The sequence below is a fragment of the Vidua macroura genome, chromosome 17, assembly GCF_024509145.1.
Source record: "Vidua macroura isolate BioBank_ID:100142 chromosome 17, ASM2450914v1, whole genome shotgun sequence".
Lineage (NCBI taxonomy): Eukaryota > Metazoa > Chordata > Aves > Passeriformes > Viduidae > Vidua > Vidua macroura.
Window position 1 is genome coordinate 8,106,263 of NC_071587.1, and position 17,234 is coordinate 8,123,496.

General features: G+C 61.2%; 2 protein-coding genes across 5 annotated transcripts; one reads left to right on the forward strand and one right to left on the reverse strand.

The window, feature by feature from the left end:
* Nucleotides 1-773: 773 nt before the first annotated feature.
* On the forward strand, nt 774-13,692 carry SNPH (syntaphilin). 3 transcript variants are annotated; one of them, XM_053992661.1, is made up of 6 exons: nt 774-862; nt 992-1,049; nt 7,544-7,922; nt 8,370-8,570; nt 10,101-10,250; nt 11,080-13,692. In XM_053992661.1, exons 3-6 carry the CDS (start codon nt 7,627-7,629, stop codon nt 12,215-12,217), a joined length of 1,785 nt encoding a protein of 594 aa, XP_053848636.1. In that variant the 5' UTR covers nt 774-862; nt 992-1,049; nt 7,544-7,626; the 3' UTR covers nt 12,218-13,692. The 3 variants fall into 3 exon arrangements, with proteins under 3 accessions (XP_053848636.1, XP_053848638.1, XP_053848637.1); XM_053992663.1 differs by having other exon boundaries at nt 7,544-7,620; XM_053992662.1 differs by lacking the exons at nt 774-862; nt 8,370-8,570 and having other exon boundaries at nt 998-1,049; nt 7,544-7,620.
* Nucleotides 13,562-16,158, reverse strand: SDCBP2 (syndecan binding protein 2). Of its 2 annotated transcripts, none has more exons than XM_053992667.1 (8): nt 15,857-16,158; nt 15,660-15,735; nt 15,317-15,393; nt 14,987-15,148; nt 14,543-14,718; nt 14,303-14,474; nt 14,086-14,177; nt 13,562-14,002 (listed from the first exon to the last, which is right to left on the reverse strand). In XM_053992667.1, the coding sequence occupies exons 1-8, from the start codon at nt 15,908-15,910 to the stop codon at nt 13,948-13,950; spliced, it is 864 nt and encodes a 287-aa protein (XP_053848642.1). In that variant the 5' UTR covers nt 15,911-16,158; the 3' UTR covers nt 13,562-13,947. The 2 variants fall into 2 exon arrangements, with proteins under 2 accessions (XP_053848642.1, XP_053848641.1); XM_053992666.1 differs by having other exon boundaries at nt 15,317-15,420.
* Nucleotides 16,159-17,234: the final 1,076 nt, after the last annotated feature.

Sequence of the window (17,234 nt, forward strand, 5' to 3'; positions counted from 1 at the left end):
CCGGTGCCCTGCTGCTCCCCGCACAGGCTGCAGGACGTGCCGCGGGGGCTCCCGAGACGTTTCCTCAGCAAATAATTTGGGAAGGTTGATCTTGACAGTTACAGCAGGAAGCGTGTGGGAAGTGCCATGAGTAACCGGGCTGTGCTGGAGAACGGGACATGCCGAGCCGTGCCGAGCCGTGCCAGCCGCCAGCCTCATCTCTCAAACCTCCTGGACGCCAGTCACAGCCCGGGACAGCAGCTCGGGGTGGCTGTTGCTGCTTCTCCACCCCAGCCCCGGTGATTAGGGCTGAGCCAGAGGGATTGAAATGAGACACAGAATTCCGGTTATTTAATGACTTTATGAAAGTGCGTCACTAATTAGAGGCAGGGATCTCCTCAGAGCTGGACTGCTTTAAATGAAAACTCCAACGCTGGGGGGACTCCAAGGGCCGGGTGGCCGCAGCGCGGGGCCGCCCCCGCTCCCCTCTCCTCTTCCTCCTCCTCCTCCGGGGTTACGCGGGGCGAGGAACCCAGGGCACACCCGGCCCGCGGGGCTTCGCAGACGGGGAGGGACCCCAAAACCCGGCTGGTTTCTTTTTTTTTTGAGGTTGTTGTGCCGCTCCGGCAGAGGGGAGTTGCCATAGAAACGGGGGGAAACCCGGCGGGGGGAGGCACCCGCGGCGCCGTCGCTTTAAGATCGCAGAGGAGGGAGCAAATTACGCAGCTGCACGGCTCATCCCTCCCTCCCTCCCTCCCTCCCTTCTCCATCCATCCTTCCCTCCCTCCCTTCGCCATCCCTCCCTCCTCCATCCCTCCCTCATCCCTCCCTCATCCCTCCAGCGTTCCCGGCCGCCCCGCCGCACCCATGGAGGCCGGCGCAGGTGATGGAGGCGGGGGAGGGTGCGGAGTGCGGGGTGGGGCGGGGGGCACCGCACCGGGCACCGCACCGGGTACCCCACCGGGCTCTGCGCCGCCACCGCTCACCGTCCGCTCTCTCCCTTCCCCGGCAGGTCGCTGAGCCCCGAACCCCGGCGCTGCCGCCCCCGACATCGGCGGGGCCCCGCGCAGGTGAGCGGTGCGGGGCGCGGTGCGGGGGGCGCGGTGCGGGGCCCCGCGGCCGCCGTGACTCATCCCTTTCTGGCTGCAGATTCGGGGTGGGGGGAGGCGGGGGGCGCAGCCGGGTCTGCCAGCGCCGCTCCGCATCGGGGGACCGGGAGCGGGTGGGGGGGTTCCCGGGGCACAGGGTGCTCGGGGCGGGTCACGCATCGGGCCCGCAGCACACCCGCATTGCGTGTGCCAAACCCCCGCGGCACACACCAGACCCGTACTGCTGCACCAGAGCCCACGGCATGCGCTGGCCCCCCATGGCACGCACTGCACCCATGTCTGATTTATCAGACCCATATCTTATGTACCCTGACCCACCTGGACCCCCCCCCCCACACCCACCGGTCCTGCTTCACAGCCCTGGACCCATGTGACTTGCACTAGACCCACAGAGCAGCATCAGCCACGCATTGCACTCACCAAACCTGCACTGCACTCGCCAGACCCACATTTCAAGTACCTGACCCACTTCACATGCACCAGACCCTTTCCTGCACACCCCAGACCCACATTACACACACCAGACCCTCCCTGCATGCCCCAGTCCTTCATCACACCAGACCTGTATCTCATTGCACCAGACCCTTGTCACACGCATCAGACCCTCCCTGCAAGCACCAGAGCCTCACGGCACACCCCAGACCCACATCTCATGCACCAGACCCTCCCTGCATCCTCCAATCCCATGTCACATGGATCAGACCCACATCACATGCACCAGACCGTCCCTGCACACCCCAAACCCTCCCTGCACGCCCCAAAACCACATCTCATCCACCACACTCTCCCTTCAAGCGCCAGCCCCACATCTGCTCGTGCAGCATCTCAAAGTGTCTCCAGCACCATGGAGTGTTGCAGGAGCTGGGGCTGCTCTGCAGTTGTCATTTTATTATTTAATGGCTTCATGCTCCATCTCCAAAGGGACACAGGAACACCCAAGCGGGTTGATGAGGCGGGTGCTCTGTTCTCTCCTCCCCACAAGGTCAGCGCTGTGGCTGTCGCACAGAACCCACTGCTGGGTGCCTGTTCTGCTTATAAAATCCCAGTGTTCCCACCCTCTCTGGGCAACAGGCACGTTGTGCTATGACCGTGTGCCAGAAGATGCAAATCCTGGTGTCCAGGGGTCCCAGGGTGGGCGTCAGAGGGGCAGTGTCTGTGCTCCCATCTCGGAAGTGCTGCAGCGGGCTGAGGCGGGAGATGTGGTGTGTGGTTAAAGTGGGCCATTCCAGCGGTGTGGAGACCAGGGCTAATCCCCCGGCACCGCCGTCATTCCCAGCCCTGGCTCAAGCTGGATGGTGGTTAGGGGAGACCTGCTTCCGCCGCGCCGAGGCACGGAGGGGAGGCGGAGCTGTTGCACTGGAAGCTGGGTTTGTCTTCCAGGTTTTTGCCTTTGTATCTCAAAGGAGTGGGCTGTTCCTTTTGCTTCACACAGCTCAGCTCGGCTCCTGCCAGAGCACCTCTGCAGGATGGGCTGTGCAGTGGGATGTCACCTCCATCCCGTCCTGCTGACATTCCTGGCCTGGGGTGACACCACGGGGTCTGCATCCTGGGTGTCCCACTCCTGTTCTCATGCTGCTACAGCACTTGTCATGGAGCTCTTTTCCCATTTCCCTTTGGCTCCAGAGTCCCCAGCGAGAGCCCAGCCTTTGCCCTCTGGTCAAGCACCTTATTTTTAGCTAATGAGGGCTGGGAATTGCCACCTCCCCATTTTGGAGTTGCAGCCAGGTCAGCTGGAAAAGTGATGAGCTGCATAACCCGAGCTTTCCAAATGGTGTCTGTTTTCTGTAATCTCTGGATGTCAACTCAGCGTTTTATAACAAACAGAAGAATAAAAGGAGATGTTCCTGCCTTTTGGAAGGGGATACAGCCACTCTTAGCAACATTGATTTTTCTGGTGGTGTTACATAAACACCCCATGGGGTTTGTCTCTGCTTGTGCTCCAAGCCCTCAGCTCTGCCCTGAGCTGGATTTAGCAGTGGCTTGGGCAGTGCTGGGTTAGCAGTTGGATTTGAAGGTATTAAAGGTATTTTCCTACCTAAAAGGGTCTGCGATTCCATGATTTCCCTCTGCCTGGGACCCAGGTGAAGCTTTGGGATGAACCCATCTACACTGGAGCAGAGGCTCCCAGCCTCTGGAGATATTGCCACATCCTTGTAATCTTCTTGGAGCAAAAGAAAAGCAATCCCTGTATCCCAAAAATCCCCCATGGCAGGAGGAGGACATAGTCATGAATGTTTGTCCCCAGCTGCCCAGGTGGTGGCCCCAGTGCTGACCCCCTCCTGCACCAGGATTTCTGCCAACCCTGGCTGCTGGATTCTGCTCTTTCCCATTGTGACCCAGCTGTATCCCAGTCCCTTTTCCAGTGCAAGCAGCCCTGGCCTTGCCACTATCCAGGAGCAAGGGCTCTGCCCCACATCAGCTGCTGGTTGTTGGCCACTTCCAGCACTTTGCTTATTTGTAGAGTGTAGAAAAGCAGAGCCCATGTCAGGAAGACAGGGTAGGTCCTTGAGAGCCCTTTTTGTCCCCTGGAAAAACAAAGCTGTGGTTTCCCTCTCTGTGTTCCCTCTGCTTTTAATCTTGTTCATCCTGGGAGGCTGAAGGGGACCCATGGGGACACCACGGCTCCTCTCCCAGGTCTCTGCAGTGGGTGACGCTGCTCTCAGACGCTTGGGCTCAGTGCCACCATTGCAAAAGATTCCTCACACAGGATGTGCCAAGGGAAATACAGGAATCCGGCAGCAGGCAGGATGATGGGAGCCTTGACAAAGGAAGCAGTGAGCGAGAAATCCAGGGAAATGTGGCGGCTGCTGGCACGGCAGTGTTGTGCTGAGGGTTGACACTGGCAGTGAGCTGCAGGCTCTCACACCTTCTCTCATGTTCCCCGTGGGGATGGGGTGAGCTGGCAGCAGCTGGATCCCTCTGAATCCCACAGAAGCTGAGCTTTGGAAGCTGATGGGAGCAAACTCTTGAGCCTGCAGCCATGAAACCCTCAGAGGAACAAGCTGAGGAACCATTGGAGGCTTCACTGAGCCAGTGATGAGGGTTTCTCCAGAGGTTCGGTGTCCCTGTTTCCCATGTGAGAAACATCTAGGAAGGGCCATGCCCGCCCAGCCAGGTTTGTCCATCACTGGCACAGCCAGGAGATCCAGCAAGGAGTGGGGAAATGGCAGGATTTGAGGCAAAGAAGCATCTCTATGGGGCAGTGATCCAGCTGAGCCTGGGGAAATCTTCCTCTGGGGCACCAGGCTGAGCCCCCACTCTGGCACTGCTCTGCCATCCATCACTGTCACAGTGTGATCAGTAGTTCAGCAGGAGCTGAGGACCCACCAGAAGATGAGCCCTGTGGTGTCACCCTCCTGGGACAGTGGCAGTGTGGGGGACTTGTCCTGATTCTGCATCCCAGTCCTCTGTGGTGGATCTGCTTTCTCATGCTGCAGCTCCAGCTGTTTCCTTGTCAAGGCCTTTATTTATCAGGAATTCTCCAGGCTAATTCCACTGCATGGAACAAACCCTGGTTCGTGCTATTGTTTGTAAAAGCTCTGCCCTTCTGCTCCACACGTGCTGGGAGACTCACAGGGAGTTTTGCTGTCAGCAGCACCAGCAACACGCTGGTCTTTGCAATGGGCAGTGTCCACCCTGCGTTTTAGGGGATTTGCAGGGTGCTGGACCACATGCAGGTGGTTTGCAGGACGATGTCTGGATTTGGTGTAAGTTGGAGTGTTGGACCCTGGCCCATGCTGGCATTCCCAGGTAGGAAGGGCAGACAAAGAGGTGCTGTGCTGAGCAGGGTCCTACTGCTCCCCCCGTATGGAGACAAACCAGTGCCCCCCAAGTCACCTTCACCTTGGTCCATGAGTTGTCCTGACCACCCCTGCTGTGGAGACAGGCTGAGAGAGGTGGTAGAGAAGAGAAAGCTCTGATTAGACCTCAAGAGCATCTTCCAGTGCCTAAAGGGGTTCCAAGAGAGCTGGAAAGAGACTTTGGACAAGGACACAGAGTGGCAAGACACAGGGAATGGCTTCCCACTGACAGAGGGCAGATGGGATATTTGGAAAAAATTCTTCCCTGTGAGGGTGGTGAGGCCTTGGCACAGGTTGCCCAGAGAAGCTGTGGATGCCCCATCCTTGGAAATGTTCAAGGCCAGGTTGGACAGGGCTTGGAGCAACCTGGAATAGTGGAAGGTGTCCCTGCCCATGGCAGAGGGTTGGAATGAGATGGTCTTCAAGGTCCTTTCCAACCCAACCCATTCGGTCTTTTTAAGCCCTAGGAATGCCACCCAGTAGACCAGGGTTAATCCTGGATTTCCCCTTGCTTTCCTGGTGGGACTCCATTGCTGCTGCAACTACTCATCCTGGTCCATCTGATGGGGGTAATTCTGAGTGCAGATCTGTGATTTCCTCTGCCTTTCGTAGCCACGTTCCACGTGGGGAGGTGTGTGTTCAGCTTTGGTGCTGACTCTGCCCACCCTCCCTCTCCTGGGCTACCTGTGGGCACAGTGAGGCTTCTGGGGAAGGACTGAAGTGGCCCATTGATCCTTTGGGAATAATGACAATTTATTATCACTGATTAAATTCCAGACACCCTGGGTGTTTTGGGAGGCATCAAGGCTTGGTGTGGACACCAGGCAAGTCTGCAGCAGTGGGAGGAGGAGGAGGAAATGAGGTCCCCAGACATGAGGCCAAATCCAGGTGTCCCCACAGAGCCATTCCAGGCTGCGATGCTGGCAGCAGGTGCCTGGGGTGTGGTGTGGGGTGCTCTCAGGAGCCCCGTGTGCTGGACACAAATGTGCCATCTGCAGTGCTGGCACTTGCTGGTATGAGTGGGGCACAGAGGGACCCCTGCACAGAGCAGTGTGGCATGAGGGTGACCTTGACATGAGTGGGGAAGATCCAGGTACAGCTGAACTGATGATGGGCACCCCTGGGATAATACCAGATACCACTGGACTGCAGGGGAGAGGGTGAGGAATCAGCCCTCTCAAATCTCCCTGAATCCCTGCTCGAGAGCTGTTGGAGTCCAGGCTGTGCTGCAGCCCCGCATGGCACTGCTGGAGGGTGACAGAGAGTCCTGGAAGATGCTCCTGCCAGCCTGAGGCTCTTGGGGGATGCTGATTCACACTGCTGCAGTAGCAGAGCTTGCTGCCCACTTGGGAGCAGTGATCCAGCAGGACAGAACACTGCCTTCCCCTGCCCAGGTCATCTCCAGGCAAATCCGTCCCAGGTGGGAGCAGCAGCATCCCCAAATCCTTCTTGCAGTGTCCCAGGGGTGCTGGCACCCCTCTGTCATGGGGCACTGTTCCTGCTGGGACTTGGGACTTCACAGCACCAGTGCTCTGCGATTTTTGGGGATCAGGGAGCAGCAAATCCTGGACAGAGGAAGGACCTGAGCTGGCTAGGGTGGGCTTTGAGGTATCCTGGGGAAAAAAATAACCTGGGGTTGCAAATGTAGAAGGCTGCACTGGGGTGGGCTGGATGTGCCCCCCTTCCTGTTCTGCTTCCCCTGTTGTCCCACTCCTCGCACTCCCCTGGAGCAGGGCCAGCAGCCTGGAGTGTTTCCTGTCACCCATCGATTGTGTGTTGGCAGGTCCCATCTCCTGCATTGCTCTGCCAAAGTCTGAGATAAATGCTGGCATTGTGAATAGGCCTGGGGATGAGGGGCCCCCCATGCTGCCCCCATCCCCGTCGGTCTCTGGCAGTCTGGGGGCACAGTGGGGATCCCAATGGTGCCATGGGATGCTCGGCAGGATGCAGGTGCTGAGCAGATGCTTCCCTTGCTCCCTCACATCCTGCGTGTGCCCGAGGTCCTGCAAGCCTCTGGATCTGGCCTATTTATTTACAAGAAAGCGGGCTCTGTGTTTCCCTCGGGATTAGCAGCTGCTGCCTCATCATGCAGGGATCTGTTCTTCCTCACCTGATTTCACTGCTGAATGGGGGATTTGCACTAATTAAGGAAAAACAGGCACCCAACCCACTGCAGGGAGAGCTGCCTGCCCGGGGAGCTCCTTGGCTGGATCAGAGCCCTTGTACCATCTCTGCCCCCAGTAATGCCCCCACTGCAGGCACTCTGTGTCCCTGTGGCTTTACCCTGCTTCCTGACAGGGAAGGGGATCTGGGAGCAGGGGGAAGCTTGTCCCATGATGAGAAAGGGGCTCCTGACCATGGGCAGGCACCTGCTCTGCTTCTGATCTGCCTTTCAAATTAGGAACACCCTTGCCCTGTGCCCACAGGATCCCGGTGGGACCACAGGCATGCAGCATTCTGGCATTTCTGGGCTATGGGAGACAAGTGGGGAGCACAGCCCAGATGTGCAGGGCATGCTGTCCTCATCTGTCCCTGTACCCGTGGCCCTGGGGACTGTACGGATACCCTGGTGCCAGGGCTCACCCCACAGGGGCCCCTTCTCATCAGGGCCATTTTCCTGCCTTCACCTGCTCTCTCTGTTGCCTTCACCCGCAGTTCCCTGTGCCCAGGAGCCGTGGCACCGCGGCCATGTCCGTGCCGGGGAGCAGACGCGCGTCCACAGGATCACGAAGGTGAATATGCTTCAACCTCTGGCCTCGGGACTGGACACCAGCGCCTGCAGCCGGGATGAGACGATCCCCACACCTCCACCACCAGCTGCCACTTCGCAGCACGAACCCCCAGCCCAGCTTTCGGGGGTTTGCATGGCACTGCCTGCTGCACAGCACTTCCCTGTCCGTGCATGCAGCTCCCCGAGTGCTGCACGCCCTGTCCCTCTGTCCGTCTGTGCCACAGCCAGGACCGACCCCTCCGTCCGTCCAGGCGAAGGCAGGCAGTGGTGGAGAGCACTGGGTTGGGGCAGTGAAACTGGGAGGTATGTTAGCCCTTGGAAAATGTCTCCTTGAGCTGAGTGGTAAAGAGAGAAAAAGAGGAAAAAAGCATTTATTCCCCTCCCAATGTCTCCATGACCTGGACTGCCATTATGGAGGTGCAGGCTCAGCGTGGGCAGGGAGAAGAGGCAGAGCTGCCCACGTCTAGGTGATGCTCTGGCAGATGTGGCTGGAGCTATGCTGGGACCGTGCTCCCGGGGGACTCTTATGGGGCTCCCAAGGGCCTTCCAAGGGGATCCCAGGGGTTCCCAAGGTCCTCAGGGTGCAAGGATGCTGTGCCAGCATCCATGGGCTGCCACGCCAGGGAAGAGGGAGCGGGTGGACATCCCCCCCAGCCAGCCTTTGTGCCCGTCGCCATGTCCGTGCAATTTTGATCCCTGCTGTTTGTTTTGTCCTTTTGTCTTGTGTGTTCTCGGTGTGGTGGTTGGCAGTCGCGGGGTTTATGGACGGAGTGGCTTTGCCTCCTTCTTTAAGTCTTCAGCGCCCTCAGCCACTCGGCCTGAGACACAGCCTCTTCTCCCTGCCTCCAGGCGCCCCTCGCCCCCCGGGAGGGACACCTACGGCACCTCCTCGCTGAGCAGCAGCAGCAATTCTGGCTCCTGCAAGGGCAGCGACAGCAGCCCCACCCCAAGGTAACCCATCACCCGTGGCCCCAGGGCGGCTGCTGGGTGCCCCCGGGCAGGGGGAGCAGTCCCCGGTGCTGCCAGTGCCGGTGCCCAGCAGGGACAGGAGCGCAGGGGCCGCTGGAGCGAGGCTGTGCGCTTGGTGTCTGGGGGAGCCGGAGCTGCCGGAGCTGCTGGTGTCTCTTCACAGACCCTCACTACCCTCCTCCTCCAAACCTCTCTGTTGTTGTGTCGTCTCCCTCCCTGTCCCCCCGCCTGCCACCCAGGGATCCCCTGTCCTCTTCCCTCCGTCCTGCTGTGGCTGTGGCTTGCACGCTGCACGCTCCCTCCTGCCACTCCCGCATTCCAAGGAGCACCCGGATCCTTCCAGACCAAAGGCACGAGGGCAAGAGCTTCACTTCCATCCCCTTGTGTTGCCCGGCAAAGGTTTGGCAAGAGCTGGTGGCCCACTGGCTTCTCACCAGGGAGCTCCGGGTGTGTTCGGGGCACAGCCAGCCCTGAGCTGTGGGATGGGCGCCAGCCCCAGCCCTGCAAGCACAGCAGCCCGAGGTGCACTGCTCATCACCTGCCTGTCCCCTGCCCCCTACCAGCTCCCAGAGGTGGGATCATTCTGGGAGGATCCTGAGGGTGACATGGTGAGCAGGTCCCATGTGTGCTGTGGCCAGGGACAGTGGCCCTCCCGCTGCCATGGGGCATTCCAAGGCATGGATGCTTCTCACACAATGCTTCTGGACATGGCTAAAGGCTGCTGGGCTGATGGACACCATGCAGGGGGGCTTTGGGATGCCTCCTTTCCATTCACAGGGAGTTTGGTCCCCCCACTGCCGTGACAGAGCCACTTGTGCAGCTCCCAGCTCTCCACGTGCCTCCCAGCTTGGCCATGTAGCACGGTCCTGGTCAGCCCCTGCTCTCTGCACTGTCCTCGGCTTTGGGCCAGAGATGTCACTTCATCTGCCCCAGTGGCAGTGGTGGCATAAGGAGGGTCTAGACGTGCTGCTGGCCCAGCCCAGAGCAGATACTGGATTCCCTGGCTTGCTCCCCATGGGACAGCCACTATCTCCAGACCTGCTCCATCCCAAACCCTTCCGTTCCCCATCTTGTGCCTCCATCTCTGGTGGGGCCAATCCCACCCTGGGGTCTCCATCCCCATGAATTGTTTCCTGGAAGGTCGCTCTGGGCACGCAGAGACCTTGGTGGCCCTGGTTCTGCTCATGGCCCAGCAAAGTCCCCAGCACCACAGAGCACTCGGCACCTGACAGCAGCACCGGTGTGTCCAGGAGCTGCACCCACCCTCCTGCCAGGGCACAGCACCGAAGCCACCCACCCTGTCTGTCCTGCCAGAGGCACAGCACACAAGACACCCACGCTGCCCTTCTCGGCAGGGCACAGCATCCTCATGCACCCACCCTGCCCCTCCTGCTCGCAGGGCTCCTTTGAGATGTATTATGGGGCTGCACCTCGAGAGCAGGCCTTAGAACCCCTGGGTCAAGCCTGTGCTGCCCCTGGCACTGGCAGTGGGTGACATCTGTGTCCCTGCAGGCGCTCGTCCAAGTACAACCTCTGCAGTGACAACCATGGGATAAAGCCACCGACGCCGGAGCAGTACCTGACACCCCTGCAGCAGAAGGAGGTCTGCATCCGGCACCTGAAGGCTCGCCTGAAGGACACACAGGAGCGGCTGCAGGACAGGTGAGCTCATGGAAGGGTGCCAGCACCAGCCATCGCCACCTGCTGTGGCAGCTCCTGGCTGGGACTGGTCCTTCTGGGTTCTCAGTCCCCCACATGGCACCTTGTCCTCACGCTCGTGCCCAGGGACTGAGGTCACAGCTGTACCACGGCATTGCTGGCATGTGGGATCTGGCACTGCTGCCTGTCCCAGCTGGGAGCTGCAGATCTGGGGACTCGAGAGCCCCATGTCCCACCTGCAGTGGCTGCGTTCTCCCCTCACCCTGTTTTAAGTCCCTGCCATGCTTCTGCTGAATTTCAGCGTCAGAGGGTGGCTAATCCCCATCTGCTCCTCTCAGGCTTAGGCACGGCCCCGCCGCCGTGCCAGCTGCCATGCGCCCGCCCGGGGCACCTGCCCACCCCCTCTCAGCCCTCAGGAGACCTGGGAGCTGCAGCCTCTCGGGGAGAAGGCTGAGTGTCACTTGCAGGGCTCCCTGAGCTCCCACTGCTCCAAACAGTGCTGCCAGGGGGCCCTGAGCATCAGTCCTGAGGGTCCTTGAGCATCAATCCTGAGAGTCCCCGAGTATCACTCCTGGGGGTCCCCAAGCATCCATCCTTGGGGTCCCTGGGTGTCACTTCTGAGGGTCCCGAAGCATCACTCCTGGGGGTCCCTGAACATTGCTCCTGAGGCTCCCTGAGCATCACTCCTGAGGGTCCCTAAACCACTGGATCCATCCCTTGTTCCCAGTTGGGAGTGTTACTGGGTGATCTGGTTGCCAATGCCGGGCACACGAGGACAGGGCTGTCCCTGCAGCCCCCTCAGCGCCGCCGTGGTGCCCTCCCGTCTCCGCAGGGATGCTGAGATCGAGGACCTGAAGACGCAGCTGTCACGGATGCAGGAGGACTGGATCGAGGAGGAGTGCCACCGCGTGGAGGCCCAGCTGGCGCTGAAAGAGGCTCGCAAGGAGATCAAGCAGCTGAAGCAGGTCATCGACACAGTGAAGAACAACCTACTGGAGAAGGACAAAGGCCTCCAGAAGTATTTTGTGGACATTAACATCCAGAACAAGAAGCTGGAGACGCTGCTGCACAGCATGGAGGTGGCACAGAATGGGGCGCTGAAGGAGGAGGGCGCCGGCGAGTCGGCCGGGGGGTCCCCGGCCCGATCCCTCACCCGCAGCTCCACCTACACCAAGCTGAGCGACCAGGGAGCCGGGGACCGCAACGTGGGGGGCTCGCAGACCATCTCGCTGGACGAGGGGGCCGACAGCGGCTTCGTGGGGATGGAGGAGGCTCCGGGCCACACGGACCCGCTGGAGGTGGGGGGTGAGCCCGGCACCCGCCTGCCCCCCAGCAACACCTACGAGAAGGTGCTGGGACTGCGGAGCAGCGTGGAGGCAGGGGTGCAGGCCAGCTGCATGCAGGAGCGGGCCATCCAGACGGACTTCGTGCCCTGCCAGCCCGACCTGGACACCATCCTAGAGAAGGTGATGAAGTCCCAGGCTTGCAGCTTGGGCAGCCCCACCTCCGCCTGGGTCTCTGAAATGGAAGACACGATGCCCGTCCCCGAGCTCGCCAACCCCACCGGGACCACGGACCTGATGGTGGCCGAGCCCGACGCCGCGACGGCGGCTGCCAGTGCCGAGGGGGGTGTCCCCTGCAACCCGGCGGTGCGGCAGCCCCCTAGCGCCAGCCCCTCGGTGGCCATCGCCTGCGTGGCGGAGGAGGAGCTGATGGAGGTGACCGGCTGCGAGACCAACCCTTCCAAGAGCTACTGGAGCCGCCACTTCATCGTGGATCTGCTGGCGGTGGTGGTGCCGGCGGTGCCCACGGTGGCCTGGCTGTGCCGCTCGCAGCGGCGGCAGGGCCAGCCCATCTACAACATCAGCTCGCTGCTGAGGGGCTGCTGCACCGTCGCCCTGCACTCCATCCGCAGGATGGGCTGTCGCCCCGTCGCCAGCCCCGGCCCCGCAGGCACTGCCCAGCCCTGACCCCTCCGACGCCCTCCACCCGCCCCCACGGACCCGACTGCTGATTGTAAAGCTCCGGCGTGGCACTGGCGGGTGGGAAGGGGCCGAGGGGTCTGTGGGCGCATCGAGGTGTGCTGCCCCCCCCCCCCCCCCGCCCTCCCCAGCTCCTGGAGGAGGGAAAGAACCGTTGTTGGAAGAGGGGTGTTGGCACCCAGCGTCACCCCCCGCCGATGGACACCCCTGCCTGTGCCTCTGGCTGCGGGGGGCTGTGGGGCTGCACCCGCCAGGGGGGCTCTCCCTCCATCGCACTTGCTTTTTGTTTGTCCCCGGGTCATCCCCGGGGCCAGCCGTGCCACGGGCGGGTGATGGCGAGGAGCCGCTGGCAGCGTGGAGTGCCGGGGATGCAGCGGTTCCTTGCTCCAGGTGATGTGTCTGTCTGTGGGCAGGGGGATGGGGGGTTCCTGTCCAGACACAGGGATCAGCTCCGGAGCAGTTCAGGCCAGCCCCCCATTCCCTAGGAGATGCCTCCCCACAGTGGGATGGAACTGGGCTGCAGCTCACGCACGGAGCCCCCCGAGGAAGCCGTGGGCTCTTCCTCCCTTTGCTTTGCACTATATTCACTTTTTTTTTGGTACAGACTGAAGCCCGGCTGTTGAGACTCTGGCTGCCGGGGAGCGGGACCGGGGGCTCCTGCAGTTCTGTCAGCCGCGATGCCGGTGATCCCACCGTGTGCTGGAGCTCGGATGCCTTTGCTGGGGTGCGGGCAGTGCCGTGCAGGCAGAGCCAAGCCCTTTGCCGCCCCGGCCCACCCAAACCCCCGCTTTGCTGGCGGCCTCCGGAAAAATGCCTTTTTTTGTTGTTGAAACACAAAGACAGCAAGGATTGCTCAGCGGGGCTGTTGGGGCGCGGGACTTGGGGCTCCCTGGGCGCGCCGCACTCCCACCCCACGAATGTCTGTGGTTTCTTCGTGACTTGAACTAACAGTGTTTCCCCCCAACCCCAACCCAAGCCCACTCCCCCACCCGTGGGTGCCACCAGCCAGGTGCCCTGGCAGCCGGTGATGCTCCACACGCCGATGTCCAGTGGTCCCCAGAGGGGCACGTGCCACATCCTGTGTGCCCCACACTTCCCTGCATCCCCCTTCTGCCTGCTCTGCCTGTGCTGGGGGGCAGTGGGGACAGCACTCTGCCACCAGCACAGCAGCAGGTGCCAGGGGAAGGATGCGGGGAGCAGCAGTGTCCAGGCAGCCGGGGCAGATGTAAGCGGAGCTGGGATATTCGCCTCTCGTGCAATGTATTTGTGGATCTGTGTACACGTCTGTTAGGCTATCCAAAGCTTTGCCAAGAAATAAATGTAACGACTATATTTGAAAGACAAATCTATATAATATATTTTTTAAATACAGAACTGAAAAAGCTGTAACCCCCCCTCTTCTTGTTTCCCCTGTCCTGTACTCGCTCTCTGTGGTGGATGTAATAAATGTCGCTGGGTCTGTGTCTGCTTTGGCTGGAGCCAGCCCTTGGCATCCGCCCTGAGGGGGGTGGCCTAAGCAGGGACACGGGGACAGTGGGACGTTGGTACAGGACATCTGCCCCATCCTTGCTGAGGAGAGGAGGAACCACCCAGCAGCCACCAGACTCTGACGGAATAAGGGGTTTTGTGCTAAAATATCTCCTTTGGAGGTGCTGTAGGGTCCTCTCAGCAGGCCCTCTGGGCTTCCAGCGTCAGCTCCCAGAACAGCAGTGATGGTGTCACAGGTCAGGGATGGAGTGGTCCATGGATGACTTCACCAGCCCTGATGAGAGCCTGAGCAGAGGGAAGGGAGGTCAGTGGGGGGAACCTGGGGGTCCCTGTGGGGTGTGGGGGTCCTTGCAGCCCCACATTCTCACCGTTTGACCATGTGCTCGTAGATCACGGTGGGGATGATGGTCAGCGTCACCACGTTCCCAGCCCCTGCCAGCACCTCCGTGAGCTGCTTATCCTGCAGGAGAGAGAGGGGGGTCCATGGGGTGCCCAGCTTTGCTCAGTATCCCCCTCCCTCCTGGATTCTCTGGCCACATCCTGGACTCCCCAGGCACGTCCTGCACCACCAGGGCACAGCCCTACCTTCATGCCGATGACGTTCTGGCCGTTCACCTCGCAGATGCAGTGGTGGGTGAGGAGCCCGTTGCGGGCGGCCGAGCTGTCCTTGGCCAGTGACACAATCTTCCCCTTCTTCACCACGATGCCGATGTGGCCGGTGCTGTCCTTGTGCACGGTCACGGTGCGCTGGAAAGGCCTGTGGGGAGAGCACCATCAGTGCTGCCACCAGCACTGCCACCAGCGCTGGTGCCACCACCCACTCACCTGTCCCGCACCACCATGACGATTTTTTCGGGGTTCGCCTTCTTCAGCGCGCGCTGTGCCTTGTCGCTGCTCCAGCCTGCGCAGTTCTTGCCGTCGATCTGCAGCACCTGGTCCCCGAAGCGCAGCCCCACCAGCGCTGCTGGCGAGTTCGCCTTCACCAGCTGCACGAAGATGCCCTGGGGACACGGTGGAGTGGTGGCACAGGGCTGGCACAGGGATCAGTGGCCATGCCATGCACCATGGTATGCCATGCCATGCCATGCCATGCCATCTGCACCCTGCTGTGCTGCGCTGTGGCACGCTGTGACATTTAATGCCGCACACTGCCATGCCGTGACACACTGCCATGGCACGCTGTGCTCTACTGTCATGCTTGTGCCATGTCACATCGTGCCATGACACAGTCCCGTGCCATGCCGGCCCCATGCCAGCCCAGCCCCTCACCTGGTCCACATTCTTCAGCTGCAGCCCCGTCTTGCCCCGCTCGTCCTTGCACAGGTGGATCTCCCGCACCCCCGGCTTGATCTCTGCCCGCCGCAGCCCCGCGCTGTTCCCGCTCAGGGGGGCGACCAGCTGGCCTGGGGAGGGCCCGGCGGGGGTCAGTGCCTGCGGGGGAGCTGGGGGTCAGTGGGGACAGGAGGGACACAGGGCCCTGTGCACCTCAGCCCTTGGGAGTGCTGCATCCCTTTCTCAGGCAGGATGAGGAACCAGAGGGACCCCTGTTATGGCACGGGGAGCTACATGGGGCAGGGAGCTGCCAGCCCAGACACCTACGGTGCTGTCCTCCGTGCGCAGGTTCTTCTGGATCTCCTCGCTGGAGAGCGCCAGCCCCATGTAGTTCTCCAGCTCGGCTAGGTTGGGGTACAGCACAGGAGGCTCTGAGGGACATACCGAGGGTGGTCTCAGCTCCTGGGGCCCCCAACCCACAGCCACTGACCCCTCCACCCCAGGAGCCCCCTGGGACCGTGGGCCAGCAAAAAAAGACCCCAAAATCCCATCCCCAACCCATGCACTAGTTGTGGGGGGGTCTCAGCTGAGACACTCCCCCCCCCAAATTGAGCATCATTGCCTACCCAGACAGCCCTGCAGAGCGTGAGCTGATCATGTCCCACCTTACCAGTGCCTGAGGTGAGCTTTGGCTTCTCTGTGACCACTGTGGTGGCGGGGGTCCTCACCCCGGCTGCTGCCTGTGCCTGCCAAGAGACAGGGTGCTCAATGCTGTGCCCCCCACCCTGGGGACCCTCTGAGGTGAGACCCCACAGGGACCCATTGGGGTCTGCTCACCCCTTGTAACACCGCTGAGCTGGCACTGACCTGCAGGACCTGGTGGCCCTTCATGTCCTCCAGGGAGGGGTAGAGTGTTGCCATCGCTGCTGCTGTCTGGGGACAGGGACGGGGTGGTTCAAGGACTGGGTTGCCTCTCTCCAAGCATCCCTCCCAGCCCGTGTACCAGAGATGGGCAGTCACCTGGAGTCTCCGGTGTGACTCAAGGCTATGTCACCAGGGTCATCACCACCACCACTTCCTGGTGGCTGGGACATGGATGGCTGTGTGCCGGGCAGGTCCTGCTCCCCATGTCCACCTGCCCCACAGAGCCATCCCAACACCACCCAGACAGGGGAGGGGGATATCCCATGGGAATGGCCCCTTTGCCCCTCATCAGACCCCTCTGCTCTCCATGTCCAGCTGGCCAGTGGGGCCATTCCAGCATTACCCAGACACAGCAGTGAGATGTCCCATGGCAACAGCCCTTGTACACACCAGCGGCCCCCTCTGCACCTCATGTTGTGCCCAAGGCTGTGACCCCAAAACCTACTGTATGGCATCTTGTGCCCCAAAAAGCATAATCCAAAACTCACTGTGTAGGGGCCAAATCCAGACCCAGTTCTGAGTCCTGCGGGAACCAGGCAGGATCCCACCTGCAGCCCAGGGATAGCAGCAGCATCCAACAGACAAGACCCCCCTAGTCCAACCCTGGCACCCCTGGACTCACCTGCCAACAGCTCCCAGGTCCTTGTGACACCCTCTGCCTGGCCCCTGTGTTTTATAGCCGGGCCCAGCCCAGGGAGGGGCCAGACAGCCTCAGCTGATTGCACCCCCGCCAGGTAGGGCACAGGTGAGGAAGAGGAAGATGAAGACAACAATGCACAAGCCCTGGCACTGCAGGGATGGGACAGGGATTGGAATGGGGACTGGGATGGTTTTCTATAGGTTTGAGCATCCTGGGGGAGCAGGGATGGGATTGTACACCCCCATGGTGCCCCCCCCCCTCCACTGCATCACCTCTCCTGCCACCCCCAGCATGTGGCTTGCCCCCCCCCCCACCCATTATCCTTCCTGGGCTCCACAGGCCCTGCTGGGGGGGTGAAGGGGGTTCCCCACCGTGATCCCCTGCGTGGGCGGTGGCTCCAGCTGACACCTCGCTGCCCTGGCACGTGGGGCTGACGCGGCCGTGACCAGGATCCCATGTCCCACACCCTTCCAGCCGTCACCTGGGACACGTGCCAGGTGTGGGAGTCCCATGCTGCAGGTGGAGAAACTGAGCCAGCACAGAGCTCAGCATGGGGTGGCTGTGGCATCCTGCTGCCATGGGCCATCACCATGTCACCTGGGGATCCAGCCCTCCAGCAGCCAGTGGTGACATTTTGCTGTTGGCATTGAGGATGCCATGGGCCACCGTGTCCCCAGGGGC